Below are 16,043 nucleotides of genomic sequence, written 5' to 3'. Positions count from 1 at the left end.
CTGGAGATACTGATATCGGAAGTTTAACTACATTCATTTTTGCCTCCAAAAACTAATTTCAGTCAAACTCTTCTTTTCTTTGTGTCATTCACATGACTTGACTTAATATTTGAGGCCTGTGGAAGTGAACAGAAACACACACACACACACACTCAGCTAATAACAGACAAAGAGTGCATGCCTCCTCCTCCTCCTCTTTGTCTGCAGATTCACCAGATTAATTATGGATCACATCAGTACTCATGACGTTATGAGACTCATGATCGCTTACCACTGAAAAAATACAAAGACACAACTTGTGTAATGACGCATTCAATCACATACCTGCTGGTGCAGCATACACACACACTCATAGACACAATCACGTACGCACACACAAAACAATCCTCCCTTTGTGTTCCACTCTAAGCAGCAGTTCTGCTATCTCCAGAGGCACATGATAGCACGAGTCTAGTGTCCAAAAGCAGATGTTCCCTTCCATCATCTGACTCTGGCCTCAGACTACGCTTTCAACACCCTGCTTTTATTATGAAATAATTACCACTACAAATATAAGCTTTCAGGTGATATAGCCTGTGGCAGCTATACTGCATATCTCCAACCTTAGGGACAGTAAAAGCTGAGAACAGTTAGTAGTGTTTCTATACACACAGCTAGAACTCATGGGAACATATAATCTGTACTGTTTGATTATGTGGTTAGATGTCTGCTTAGCAAATGAAGTAACTGCAGTATCTGTTTAATGACACACAGCTAATGTGGGCTTTTATAAAAAGCTACCATTGTTTGGAAAGTAGCTGCAAATTTTAAAGCAGCATAAAAGCATTAAAGTCTTTATTCCATTCGATTTGCCATTGTTCTAAATTTACAGCAGCATTAATTAATTTATTTGGCCACTTGGGTCAGTGGAACCAGTTGTAAATGCAACATTGATATATTATCACCTTAGAAGGCCGATTTGTCAGTTACCTGTTTAAAAATCAAGCACATACAGACCATTAGCATTAAGTTGTGGGCCTTTATACCAAAAACAATGAAAGATACTAAAATGCTTGGAGTTTGGTGATAATTCTCATGAGTGAGTGCTTTCGTATTACTCACATACATTTGGTCCACTGTTAATTTAAGAATATTAATATGTGCTGCTTTAACAAGGACTGTTTTTGTTTCAATTTGTTTTTTTAGCCTTGCAACAGTGATTACTAAAGGTGTGTTCAAACTGATTGCAAAGGGATATTTTGAACGTGAATGATGTGGATTAGCTCTGGGCAGCCTGAACTGAGGTGGAGACCCATGCAAAACCCATGGGTAAATAATGTTTCAACTTTAGAGTAAATTTTGGGCTTGAAGCTGGATGACTCCAATTCATGAATGTACAGAGACAAGAAGAACAAGGAGTGGATTAGGAGAAAAATAACTTAAAGAACCACAGTTCCTGGTAAGTTTTGAGAGTCTGAGCTTCGCACGAGCACTGCGCACACACATGCCCCAATGCGTATGTTGCTAGCTAACAGTGAGAGTCAATAGCTGTACAGTTGGGTCATTGACAATGGTGAATAAAATGCAAACTACAAAAACACCTTTCTGGTCAAATTTGCCTAAATAACTACTTTGATCCAGAGCAAGATATCATGACATCTACTGACCAGATTACCATGATAAGTACACTGACATTTCCCAAATTACAATTTTTGGATTATAGAGTCACAATAACCTAAATTTGGACACACATTTATCTGATTAGTAAATGAGCAGATTCACTTGTCAAATATTTCTTTCTAGCCTGGTTGGACAGTTAGCTTGAGCAACTCTTAAGTGAATCTCACAGATGATATTGGCCATGGTTGCTAAACTATTTGTGACAAACCCTTTAGTCGCTATAGGCATATAGCGACTAAATAGAGCAATGTCCAGTCAGCATGGACCTTCTGGAGTCTATGTTCAGATTCCGAGGCTGAGGACACCAACCCATCACCTCCATCCGTGAATATAGGAAAGGGAATATTCCCCTTTCTCATCAGTGGCCCTGTGGGGGGGTTTAGCCTGAGGATATCAAGACATCATCTTTTCCAAGACTCCTCTGCTGAGGTGTGAAACAGCATAAGAGAAAAGAATGATTTGCCCCCCCCCCTCAGGCTAATGGAGCATGAAGTGGACCTGAGCTATAAATGCTGATGCAATCAAAGGATGCCAATAACCTGTGAAATGCAAACTGTTCCTATGGATGACAATGGAGCAGTGGGGACATGAGGGCCTCGAAAGCAACAATTCACTTGGTTTCATAAATACAGGGTGTCCGAAAACTCTGGTACCAGAGGGAAATATAGCATATTTCATGGTGGGTTCAGATTCTGCATGCTTGTTTGTTTGCTCGTCCAACTGGGTGGATGTTATACAGAACTCTGAAAATGATGCAACTGCCTGTCGCTACCTGAAATACTGGTCAGTATAGAAAACATGCACAAGACTGAATGACTGTACGAGTCAGATCAACTTCACTACTGTAACAATCACTCGACTGCAACAGATAAGTGATCATTGCTGCATCATACTGATATCAATAAAGCCATTACATCATTCAGTGCAACTGTTGACCGGATGAGATCTTATCTGACAGATATAATGCCGTTCACTCATATTAATGGATAACTTTTCACACCTTCAACTCCTCAGTGTACTATGCCTTAAGCCATGTGATTGTCTCATATTCTACGATATGCAAACACTGAATATTCACTGGGAGATCACAGGTTATTTTCAGAATTTTAAGAAATACTTTCTGGAATGTATTGGTGTATATATTTAGTATTAAAAACGACTGAAAATAAGAATTTGTTTTTAAAGTTAATATATAATGCCAGATCAAACTCCAATTAAAAAAATACCTCTTGCAATGCACTGTAAATACTCTACAGTATTATTATTGCTTTGAACTCTGCTTCATAATCATTTGCATTTGCAGTTCATTTGCATTTAATACCCAGTGCTCTCCTCACAGTTTACTACTAGAAACACCTCTTTTGCAATTTGTACTGTAAACAATGTTGAATACTGTCTTCATGCAGCAAGAAATATTACAATGTCTGAATGCCTGGGGACATAAAATTTGAGGGAAAATATGTTTTCACAGCAGACATTTTGACTTTTATACTGACTGTTATAGTAGGACAAACACAGACGTCACTAATAATTCAAGTGTCCCAGTAAGCCATGACAGTGTGACAGTGAGCCAGCATGCACAATACCAGGACCCTGAAACTGAAGCAGTTAAATAGAATTCAGCCATCATTCATTTTATTACTTACATCTGTGCTTTTCCTACTGTGACATGTCAAAATGTGTGTGTAAAAGTTTTAAACTGATATGCTCCACTGAAGGCCCAACACTCCCCTGGCCCACCCCACAGGTGTTTCCACTTATGTCTGATTAGGCCTCTTCTCAGGACTATATGGGTGTGTGCAGGATGTGCTTGACTGACATCTCCCTAGTATTCTGTTATTTTCTTATACATGTTAGGGTGGAACACTATTTTATATTATTACATGATTGTGGTGACTTTACAGTATGTAATTCCAATAAAGTAATTCCAGTAAAGCCTGACTTTAACTTGAGCTGAGGAGAGTTTGGGGTAAAGCTAAAGGTGGAGAAATAAACATATTGTTAAATGCAAACGGTAAAATAAAGCAGTGGAGAAATGTGGAACATCATTGACAGAGCTGAATGTAGGAGTTTTGTTTCCTAGTACTGTACCCTGTACTGATTAGTCAATTAATCGATTAGTAGATTGACAGAAAATTAATCGCCAGCTATATTGATAACTGATTAATCATTTTGAGTCATTTTTTAAGAATAATGCTAAAATTCTCTGGTTCCAGTTTCTTAGATGTGAATATTTTCTTTAGTCCTCTATGACAGTAAACTGAATATCTTTGGGAAGCAGGCTGTTGGTCAGGACAAAACAAGACATTTAAGGTTGCATCTTGGGCTTTGGGAATTGGTGATCAACATTTTTTACCATTTTAAAGACCAAACGACTGATCAATTAATCAATGAAATAATCAACTGATTTTTTTAAAAATCACAAATTCCCCCAAATTTTTATAGATGTCAGGGTGGAAAACAACACACACAGACCCTTTCTTTGAAACTCTAGATAGTATGTAAATTACAGTAATTCCAAATCAGCACACTGTGTAAACTGGGAGTGAAACTCACACTCTTTGGACATTCCCACTGAGAAGCACTTCTGCAGCCGGCAGTACTGACAGCGGTTCCTCGTCACCTTGTTGATAATGCAGTTCTTGTCCCGGTGACACGTGTACACCATGTTCTTCTGGATGCTTCGGCGGAAAAAACCCTGAGGAGACAGACACACAGACACAGAGGGGAGGGAAGACCCTCACGTTAACCTCATTTGGCTTCTAATCTTCTGTAGCCGCCTGTTTTCTAAAACATCCACATAGCTCCACTGAAATTCTCCTACCACTGGATATAATACCACAACAAGTCGGTATAACAATGTGGTAGATGTTTTGTCTTTTCACTGCCATTAAGGCTGAAAGAAAAGCGTGTCGCTGCGTCCCTGCTGGAAGCTCTGTGGAGCTTCAAATGCTGGATTTAAGCTCAGAAACAGAGTACAAGAGGGAACAGAGAGTGAAGAACCTCAGGGTATCAAACAGTGGAGCTGCTGCAGTATGGGAGAATAACTGAGGACTTTGGTTCAGCTGTAGGCGGCGAACACCATGTCTGAACTTGACAAGGTGACATTGAGCTTCTGTGGAAGACCAAAGCCACTTTTCTGTCAAAAGAATGCTTTCATTGTAATTCAGTGGTACACTACTGGAGTCATGGATCTTAATTGGGCTCATTCAGTGTTTCAGTGTTAACAGAGAGATAAGTAACTAAGTACCAAAAACATGTAGCTCCATCAACACTTGTGACAATGGAAGAGCTCTGTGTTGACAGAGGAATAGATGCTGTTTTGGACACTGAGCCCCAGTGATATGTAATGTAGCTATGATACCCACTTTTTCAACACTAGCTCAAAACCTTTCATAGACGATAAAATTTGTCCTTGAATTTCATAAATGTCAAATACCTAGATTCACTTAATGGTCAAAATAAGAACATTTCTTTACAGGCCGGATTTTAGTTTGGTAAAAAGTAAAGTATAGGTTCATTTTTTCAAGCCTGTCTTAAAACAGTACTTATAAGCCCACATGTAAATGTACATTTAAAGCATTATTGATCACTGTAATAGTCCCTCTTGTCCATGCCGGCTGTGAGATTGTCCTCCTTCTGCAAAAATGCATTGACATCAGCCAAACCAGATATGAGGATTAGCAGATTTTTTTTTTTACAAAGTTACACTCAGCTCTGCAAGGAAACACTGTCTGTGAAAACACATGGAGGGAACTTCAAACTAGAAATACTGTTAACAGATAGCCAGAAAGCCATTTGATTTGTCTAACACAAACTGCCGAAGCCTCATATTAGCTTTAGCTGAAGCTTGGAATGCATTTTTGCAAAGAACAGAGACGGTGGATTTTCAAGAGTTCTGGGAACCACCAGAGGGTTAATCCAGCCTTGGGTGACGGATACTATTTTTTCCACAATGCAAAGCACAGAAGTGCTACTCATGACTGGGAAAAAAAGGAAAATTGATGGATCATTGTGCAGCAAGAAAGACACTATATCCTTGGAAATATACATTTTCCTTGCTATTTGTGATGTTTTTTTAAATCCAACATTGCCATGCATTAGATACAGTACATCAGTGATACAGTACACCAGCTCTGTTGTATATTTTGTGAAATATAGATATAGACATATAAGCAGTTAGAATTTTTAAAAAGCAGCACAAAATTGTAGTTTAACCATTTATTGTTTATTTCATCACTTTAAGGGAATCTGGGCACACTAGCTGGTTTTCATTACCTCACTTTTATAACTTTTTTTTCTATAGCATATTCTGACCTGTGATCAGCTCAAGAAGGCCTTGTTTATTGTAACATGGACTGAAAAATATGTTATTGCAGCAGACAACAACAACTTTTCAGTGTTTTTTTAGACTAATGGTGTGCACTATTTTGAGTGGTAGATTTATATTGTAGTCAAACTTGTAGTACAGTAACTTGCTGCCTATCACAACACTAAGAGCCTTTATAGAAGAGTCATCCAACCTAACCTCAGGGGGTTATTTCCAGCTTTTGAATACCTTTCAATCAGTTTGATGCCTTCCACTTAGAAACACCATCAAACATCTGCACAAGGCTGATACAGTATGCACACATTTTTTAAATCCTATCTGTAACTGTTATGCTTGTGTGATGCCAGAAATGACCCTTCTGAACCGCTGGAGCCCTCTTCATCTAAAACCACATTTAGACACTCTCACGTGCACTGGGCTGCCTGCTTGACGGAAAGTGGTAATGAAGACAATGTGGATCCTCCATGACAGTCTTGGTACACAGAAACAGAGAATGAGACAAGCTTGGCTACGTTTGTTACTGAGCGGAGTGACAGAAAGCAGAGGAACGTTTTTTCCCTCTTGATATTAATTTGCTGTTGCCGGGGTCTTTTGCAATGATCGTCCATCATCCTGGCCCTTTTCCACATGTTTGCAGGCGTTTGTGCCGGGGGAGCTTCGTTGACTATAAGGAGGAGGGTTAAAATTCCATTTACCATAGCTGCCTGTGACTGATGGGACCTTGCCTTTTCATTAGTGAAGCAGGATGCATGATGGGTAACAGATTAGATCACAGGACTGAAACGGCTGACTCTGTAGCCCATCTCGCCTCAGCCTCGAGCATCCGTCAACCAATGGACCGCCCCCTCAGTAACACAGATACTAGCCAAAAGCAGCCAATCATGTCTCAGCCTTGATGACACGTGGCCGGTCCGAGGTCACCTCCCCTCAGTTGGTATTATTCATTGTCTTAATAGAGGCCTTTATCCAGGCTTATTTAAGCCCAGTGAGTTCTTAGACATTACCTGTGAGGTCTGATGGATGACCATGGAAGCAGCCTGCATTGCCATCAGCTGCCATATAAGTGTGTTCAGGTTGGGTGCAGAACCCAAGGCTACTCAGGTACTTATGTCATTCAAAGCTGAGAGCATGCAGGTCACTTAGCCTTGGAAATCAATGTGTGTGTGATAAGTGCTGTACAGTGCACTGGAGGTTTTAGTTGGAGCTGGAGGGACTGCAGTATGTGGGTTGTGCAGTTATTGCAGACTGTTTCCCTAAGACAGATTTGCATTTTGTGAGCTTCAGCTATTTGGAGAAGGTTTGTTGACAGTTCAAGGCCTGAGCTGCGATGCTCCTCATTTAAACTTTCCTCATCCACGTTATGGATATATTACATTAAATATATATGGGGAAAAGAAACAACATTTTCTGGCATGAGAAAGGTACCTTCATCAGACGTTTTGCTTTATGCCCTATGCAGCAGTGAGTTGCAGTGAGTTAGTGAGTTAGCTCAACTTGTCTTTGACATGAAAGGTCAATAACTGAGGTTTTCCCTAACAAAGTTCAACTGGAACCCTGCCTAATTAGGCCACCTTTAAAAAAGGTGACTCGTTTTCATTGGGTCTAAGAAATAGTTCCTATGAGAACTCCTGACAGCTAAGTTTCAAGATAATAAAAAGTAACAGGGTTTCTGCTGCCAATGAATTTTCTAAATGTCTGTTTTCAATTCTGAGAGCACCACAAGCACTATTCCACAAGATGGATAGCTCCATAACTATCTGCACCAGTAGTAGTGACTAAATACGTTCTTTCTTTCTTTTGTAATTTGGGTCATGTGACCCTTTAATCCAAAGTACTTACTGCAAGACAAAGGCAACTCTTTGAGCCTGTCAAAACAGCATTTACGTTGAAATTTTGGAGTGAAACACAATAGTAAAAGTGTAATGAATGGAATAAACAGTGTGTTTATCTGCTGTAACATAAGCTGCAAATGTTAGCATGCCCATCTAACTAGCCTATTATCTGCAGTAGTAACCTGGCGTTATATGTGTGGGAGCTATGACGCTAGTACATCAGAGGTCAGTGTAATGATAGCAGCTCTGCCTTGTTCTTAAATTGATTTAGGAAAGTTTCTACAGAACTGGCAAATTCTTGTAAACTTAGCTACTGGCTCAAACCAGCCCCCCAAAGGGAGGAGGACAGAGGACAGGATGAAAATACTGACTGATGTCTATGTTCTTCATTCTTTCTAGACTTCACTAAGTATTTTAATGTCAGGAATATTATTTATTTAACTGACATTTTTGATTTTCATTATTATTATTGGATTTATATTGTGACTTTGCTGATGGAAACATTACTGTTGTAGAAACAATATTTGTCATATTTAAAATATAAATCTATCCTAATCCTGTTCTGAATTTATTCTTTTTAAAAAAAAAGATGATTTAAAATAAACATTTTTTTTAGTACTTTAAAAGAACCAATTAGAATGTTGATTAAGAACTGGACTGATAAATGTAGGCCTTTGGATAAGATAAAGATAAAATTTTAACCATACTGTCCCTACAGCTGGCTAGTGGCTACAGCCTGACTATGGGAGGATGAGAAAATCGCAGCTCAAATCCATTCACAAGAAGCCTGTTTTACCGATTTTTTGTGATTATTATTTTTTAATGGCACACAGTGCTTTTTTGTTTTTAATAAATATTGTAATGACAATAGTCCAAAATTATGTGAAAATAAATAGTTTTTAATCAAATAACATCACATTTTCTTGGGGGAGGACCTCCCAAGTCCCCCAACCAAAACCCCTGTGGGCCTTGACCTGGTTATTTGGTTATGGTTATTTTATTTGACCGCTGCAGGTCTGAATGTTCAATCAAATGGATAACATCATAAAACAACAACAATCATATCATATCAGCAAAATGGCACAGAGCAAGAAAAAATGCCACCAGTATTCTATTGAATACCTTGGCTATGGATACATATCCTGCTTTTTTTCCAGTAGCCTCAGACTTTTTCCATGGTAGGCTACTCTTGTTTTCCATTGGAACAATGAATAAGAATGCTTCTTGTTTGGCACTGGCACCAAATTACTGATCTCTGATTGGCTGTTGTTCGTGATCAATAACAAGACCTAATTCAGGTTTAAATGGCAAATTTCTAACTGTTGCATTTGTTGAACATTCATAAATATAATTTCTATTCACATGGCATTTTTGCTCCCTGTATGGGAAACTAATGATAATGATATTCCAACTGTCCAGTTAAATCAAATCTGTCAAATGTTATTTGGCATCCAATGACATGAGTTTTTTAATGATATAACACAGAATGGTAATCAATATTAATATTGAGGAAAGACAATTAGCCTACATTTTAATTGATGGGGGGCAGTAAGGGACCTGGATAATGGATAGGGGTGGTGCTGGCCTAAAAAAAGGTTGAGAACAACTGTCCTACACTCTGATAGCAGGACTGGACTGGTTCCACTCATAGTGGAAGCTGTGAACAGCGTTTTCTCATAAAATAACCTATAACCAACAAACTAATGTAACCTTGTTAGTTAGTGAGGTGCTCTTGGCTGTGGAAGTAAGGTACTGTCAGTAGTAACCATCTTCATATTGTTGGATTTCTTCAGTATGTGGAGAAATCCAACTCTTGCCTCCCATCTCTATAGTAACAGTTGCTAAGTTATGATTGGATAATTTCTGTTTGAGGAAGGAATTTAGTGAATGGCCAATTACATCTCGACCCTCGTTACCCTCAGTGTGTCCTAAGTTTTGAACCGGTGACTTTCTTGTCACAAGCCCCTGTGGTATACTACCTAGAGTTTATACTGTATGTAGGCTATAATTGTGTGTATCGTTATGTGTGTGTAGAAGAGGCTGTTTGTGTAACATGGCGTATCTCCAGTGGTTTCCCAGCAGCAGTAGTGAACAGATGCCACGACTCAGAGCACTTCATCTCTACAAGCCTCTAGGGAAACACCATCAGTGTCTGAGATGACACTGAGACACACACAATCATCACATCTGCTGTTTTGCCTTGATTTTTTTTCTTTCCCTCCCTCTCTTTTTCACTTTTTCACTCATCAGTATTTTCTTTTTTCCTTTCATCTGTCTCTTTTGCTTTTCCTCCTCTCTTTTAATTCCTCTCCATCACCACAGGACACAAGTGTTGACCTGAGACTGCAGACTGCTCTGATATTTGCCAGAGCTTGTCCTGCGGGTTTACTCATTTGAAGTTTATAAATGTGCTACCAAAGGACACCCTTGAGCTGAGTGTTGTACAAAGGTGTTTACCTAGGTAGAGTGCAGCAGGGGGGGAGGGGGCCGCTGCTGGGCTAAATAAATGTTTCAGCTGTGGGAACACGCTGAGAATGAATTACCTCACATGGATGCAGAGGAGGGCAAAGCTGCTAAACTGAGTTTACCCACCTACAGTATCTGCAGAATACAGATGTTTCTAACCAGTTTCATCAAGGTAATCTTAATATTGTCTTAATAAAGCTCCTGTATGGCTTTTGTGACAATTGACTTCTTTAGAAAATCATTTAGGTAGGAATATAAAATCGGACCAGTGACCATAGGACAGTAAAATCAGTGTTGGGTGGTATAACCGTTCATCTGGTGTACCGGTTTGAATTTCCCGTATGATATGAATTTTTCATATACTGTCACACCGGTGCATGGCTGAAGCTGTTGCTGTAACTCTTTAACAGGTAGCAGAATATATATCAATGTTCACCACGAGGAGCGCTATAACACCCTATATAAACTGCATTGAGAGGGGACCCCTATTAACTGCATATCCTTACGGTTACAACTTTATAACACAACAATTAATAACCCAAAACTACTCTCTTTAACAGGGCAAAACACCATGGCAGACAACAATTTGTCACACATAAACAATTAGTAACACTAATAATTGTACATTTACAAAATTACACAGCTGAACGGCATGCTGGGTACAGTTTGTTAGCTAGCCAGTAGGCTCCATTATTGACATTCCAAAGATTCAGATTGAGATTTAGGGGAACGAGGCCTCACGTATAATGACGGTTATCAGGACAACCTTTGTCAGCCCCCTACTACTTTAGAAATAAACATGGTTTTTACATAAATCGCTTCAAAAGTTTGTGAGTCTGAACGAAAGTAAACACAGGAACTAGCCGCTTGTAGTGGCATTATGGCTACGTACATCTGGAGATGTGGCACAAACTTTTGAAGTGATTCATGTAAGCTCTATACTTGTGACGGTAGAATATGCCACTATAAACCTATAAAGGCTCAGTCATTAAAAAAAAAAAAAAAAAGAAACGTGATATACCATGAAACCGCCCAAATCTTAAAAAATACCATAATACAAATTTTTGGTCATACTGCCCTGCACTAAGTAAAATTCTCCATCGAAACCAAGGACGAACTATACTAATCTCTCTCTATAAAGCAAGGAATCTCTGTCTGTATGTATGTAAGTTTGTCCTTATCTTGAAAACCATTCATCTGATCCACTTCATACCTGGCAGGTGGATTGCTGGGGAAACGAGGAAGTGCAATGTTGATGTGTGAAGTTGCTTGGATGTGCAGTTCTTGAGAAATATATAAAAAATACCTCATAAATAACATTGATTTGCTTCTTCTTCTGCCCATGGAGTCAATGAGCGGAAATACAGACAGCTCCACTCTGCCATTGCAACTCACACTGTGGTCGGAGGTGGGATTACGTCCATAGTGTTAATGACTTGAAAAAGTTTAAGAGACTTAAACTCTAATATTGAACTGTGTGCTGTGAACAAAACTTGGCATGTACTTTCAAAACATAGTGCTGGATGTCTCAGGCATGTTCAGAAATATGTAAAAATACCTCATAATCAACGTTTCTTCTGTTTCTTCTTCTGCACGTGGATTCAACAAGCAGGAATACGGACAGCACCACTCTGCCATTGCAACCCACATTGTGGTCAGAGGTGGAATTACAGCCGTAGTGATGAGAACTACCATGGAGAATGAACTGAAAAAGTTTAGAGTTAAGCTCTACTCTTGTTCCTCACATGTGGGAACTTTGTATGTATGTTCAAGAGTGCAGGATGTCTCAGGCACATTTTGAATGGGCACTACAGTTCATCTGATAAACTTCCGCTCAACTCAAAATTGTATCTACCAATAGCCTGCATGTGAGGCATTGAGGGAACATGAGTAAATTATAGTGTCTACTGATAGCCTGCATCTCAGGCATTTAGGGAACATCGGTAAATTGTAGCGTCTAGCGATAGTCTGCACGAGAGGCGTTTAGGGGAGGGGCACAACTCTCTCTAGGTATTGAGAAATCGGCCCATTCCGAACAGGCACCTTTTGAATGGGCACTACAGTGAAATCAAATAAAACAAATCAAATCAAAAGATACTGTCAAACTTTCTTAAAAGTAGAAAGGTAACCAGCCGGAAGCAGACAGGTTGTGTGTTTAGGCTGCAGGGGTGCGGGCCGTAGGGGTGCTGCAGTGGCCTGGCGAAAAAGATTAACAAGAATTAACTTTTGGAGAAAAGCAACTTGTAACACTGTGGTAGCCAACCACAGCCGATGATCAGACTGATCAGAGCTGTAACTCTGCCATGAGGGAGGACAAAAACGTTACTAGGAAGAGGGGAAGACATTTCTCTTCGTTTGATAACGTTGAAAGAAGAGTTAGGCTTTGCTGACGCTTCCTAACTCATTTTATAAAGATGAGAGAGAGAGAGAGAGAGAGAGAGAGAGAAGCATTGGGAGCGAGCTAGAGAGTGGATGAGGACAGCGAGCATTGGTAGCCAGAAAGCCGGTGAAAATGTTATTTTCTGATTGTTTCACAGCAATTACAAATAAATGTGCCCACACCCCGCACCTCCACACAACCCTGTGGAGGTGCACCACAACATCTGATAATGGTGGCACAGCCACTATTTGCATATCATACAATGTATGATGGGAGTAAGGTAAAAAAAAAAAAAAAAGGGGGGGGGGGGGGGGGGGGGATATCTGTTATCCAGATATCTGGAAGCCCCGTAATATTGGCCATTGCCACCAGAGGCTAAATTGTCATCACACAGATAGTCGATGGGTTCCGAGATTGTTGAGGCACAGACTGATTATGTCAAATGCATTTTTATTATCATTTCACCGCTGTGTTTCTGCCCTCTCAGCCAACAGGAGGTGATGGACATTATTTTAGCCTTTAGTTACTTGAAAATGTTGTGTCAGATTCTCTGAAAAGGTAATTGTGTTTTTGTTCATACTGGCGGTTGTCTGATAACTATAGAGCTCCTCATACCGGAACTCTCTCCATGCTTATTCTGTAGATAAGGCCATGTTGAGATGTAATGTCAGGGCATCAGGGGACACGAGCCCAGCCACCTGGGAGACGAGGCCACTTTGCCCTGGACTGATAAACTGCACCTTAACTGAGATCATTATCCAACATCTTGTTATCTTAATGGGCCAGGGATAGGGTGTCAGAGTGACGGCCCCGCCATCTTAGGCCTTCTCATTTACAGATTAAAAAACGAAAGTGCCGCCCATTAATTATTTAGCTACAATCCAACCCCTTGTCCACCTGGCCTCCTCCACTTTCCCTCCCTCTCTCTCTGTTCCTGCCATCAACTGGCTGTCCGGCTTGCTCGCCCTGGCTCTTTGGACTCGGCCGCGGTGCTTTGTGTTGCCTGAGCATTCAGCACAGCCGAGGGAAGAGAGGCAGAGTGGCGGATTAGCTTTCGCTCTTAATCATGTCGACATCTTATCACTGCCGTGGAAAGTGGAGAGGACACTGGAGACCCTGGGGGGTTCCAGAAAAATGAGGAAGAGAGGTAGAGGGGAGAGTAGGAAGGGGAGGGGGGAGGAGGGGTGATATTTACCCAGTTTATCCAGTCCAAGCTATTACTTACACCTGCAGTTCACTGGAAAGACACAACAGAGTTCAGGGAGGGGGCTGGGCTAACCAAGCGAGAGGGAGGACAACAAGTAAAACAAGTTTCCTAAAATGTTGATGTCCCATTTTACGAAATGAAACAAGAACATATTATTGACTGCTATCAATGAAAACTGATTTTATGTTAAAGATACACTATAAAAGACTGAAAGGAATGATATCAAGATTTTTACAGTGTACAACAGAACAAGAGTAAGTTAATAGAATGTAGTCACAGAGTCATGTAGTAATAATATAGTGTAGTCACTTGAACAAGGTAGGGTTTATTGCTTATGAATTCAGCTTTTTATTTGTAGCCAATTTTACTAGTTACATAGTTTTTTCTTTAATTGAGGGTTGAGGGATGGGTTAAAAACATGTGTATGACACCTGTTCAAACCCTGTTGGATGAACTACAAAGTGCAGTAGTTGTCAAGCTTTTCTCAGACCCTAAAAGTCCCTGAGATACAAGGTTTCCAAAAAAATAGTTTTATACAACATGCCACACACAACACTTTCACAGTGAACACATCAAGGACTGAGTATCTGTGCCATCTGGGTTTTGTAGAAGCTGAAAGTTGACATTTCAGAGAACACAAAATGAGGACCGTGGTGATGTTGTGGTTCACCTGCTTTATCAACTAAAAATACAGAACAACAGGACAAAAAAAGGGACCTGGACTTCACAAAGACCTGCATTGTGACCATGGCAAATGTGAAACCTCAACAGATAAGACACAAACAGAGTCAACAGCCACAACACTGAAAATAAGAGACAGCTCTCTCAGACCCCCACTCTTCTCCTCTGTTCCTCCTCCTCTACACACCAACCCCCCTGAAACTCAATCAGTGCTTATCTGTCCATCCGAGCACCTGAAGTGCACTGATGGACTAAGAGATACAGTAGACATTGAATGGCGAATGAGGGAAAAGTAGAAGGGAGAGGGCAAAAAAGAGGAGGAGAACAAGAGGAGGAAGAAAAAGGAGAGATAGCTAGTGAGAGGCCTGAACAGAGGAGCTGTGTGACTCACCCAACCTGCTCTGAATAGCTGCAGAGACAGAGAACCGGAGACTGAGCGAGAGGCATAAAAAGACAACGGAGAAGAGAATGAGGAGGTTTCAGATCACCCAGTCCTCCACAGATGCCCCACTGTGGCCCTATTCTTCAGGTTGCCGCTCACCATTCAGTGCTCGTCTTTCGGCCCCGGACCTGGCGCAGGCCCCCGGAGCGATCAGAAGCCATCTTTAAGCTCTCTTACTCTCCAATGGGAGGCCAACATTCTGCTCACTTACACATTAACACACACCACACAGACGCAGACCTGCTGCTGACCTGTGCTTGTAGCTACAACAAAGCCTACTCACAGTAACAATTTGTGTGGAACCAAATAAAGGACATTTAGTTAAGCCTAGCCTTCAGACGTCCTTGTGGGATTATGTTTACAATTTGGTTAGGGTAGAGTGTTGATCATTCTGACATTATTTACTCAGCCCCAAGGCAGTCAGAACTTTGTATACCTCCAAATCTTGGTGAGCGAGCTTGATGGTTAGCTAACAACTAGCGATTTGTTGGCTATATTTACACATCCAGCAGTCAAAGAGCAACTTTAGTATTCATTTGGAGTCACATTTTAAGACACCTAATGAATGTAATGTCATATAATCACTCTCCTTTTAGCTCTGGTTGGGTCTCCACCAACTATTGAGAAAAATATCTGGCTCTTTAGCTGCTAAATACTCCTTTACTGTTTGAGAGCGACTGGAGTTAACCAAAACAGTAAAGTTGCGGGCTGTAAAACCAAAAAACTTGATGAAAGATGCTAAAACGCCCTTTATAGCAAATATACATATAATAAACCCTTTCAGACTGCATCTTTGACTAATTGTTAATATAAAACTTTTGATTAGTCAGCTTTAAGGTTCAGTAAAAGGTTTTGACCAGAGTCAGTTAATTTCAATGGAATTGCCACAATCAGTGGATTTGCTTTTGGCGCTTAGTATATCTCTCCGGAGATCTTTCGTGTAGATGCAAAATACCGCTGCCAGCTACAAAACCGACATTCGAACAGAAATAACTGGAGAGTACAAGAAAGAAGGTATTATATTAGCTATGTTGCACCATTATAGT

The 16,043-nt window shown here is 40.3% G+C and overlaps 1 protein-coding gene across 3 annotated transcripts in view; it reads right to left on the bottom strand.

The window, feature by feature from the left end:
• LOC121912520 (retinoic acid receptor beta-like) overlaps window positions 1-16,043 on the bottom strand; it is a 224,467-nt gene that overhangs the window by 48,472 nt on the left and 159,952 nt on the right. For all 3 annotated transcript variants that reach the window (XM_042434668.1, XM_042434669.1, XM_042434670.1), the window contains one exon: window positions 4,216-4,357. In XM_042434668.1, the coding sequence (XP_042290602.1) occupies window positions 4,216-4,357 (142 nt within the window). The remainder of the gene's footprint in view (window positions 1-4,215; window positions 4,358-16,043) is intronic.

This window comes from Thunnus maccoyii, chromosome 15 (assembly GCF_910596095.1).
Source record: "Thunnus maccoyii chromosome 15, fThuMac1.1, whole genome shotgun sequence".
NCBI lineage: Eukaryota > Metazoa > Chordata > Actinopteri > Scombriformes > Scombridae > Thunnus > Thunnus maccoyii.
This window is presented reverse-complemented; position numbering and strand designations above follow the sequence as displayed.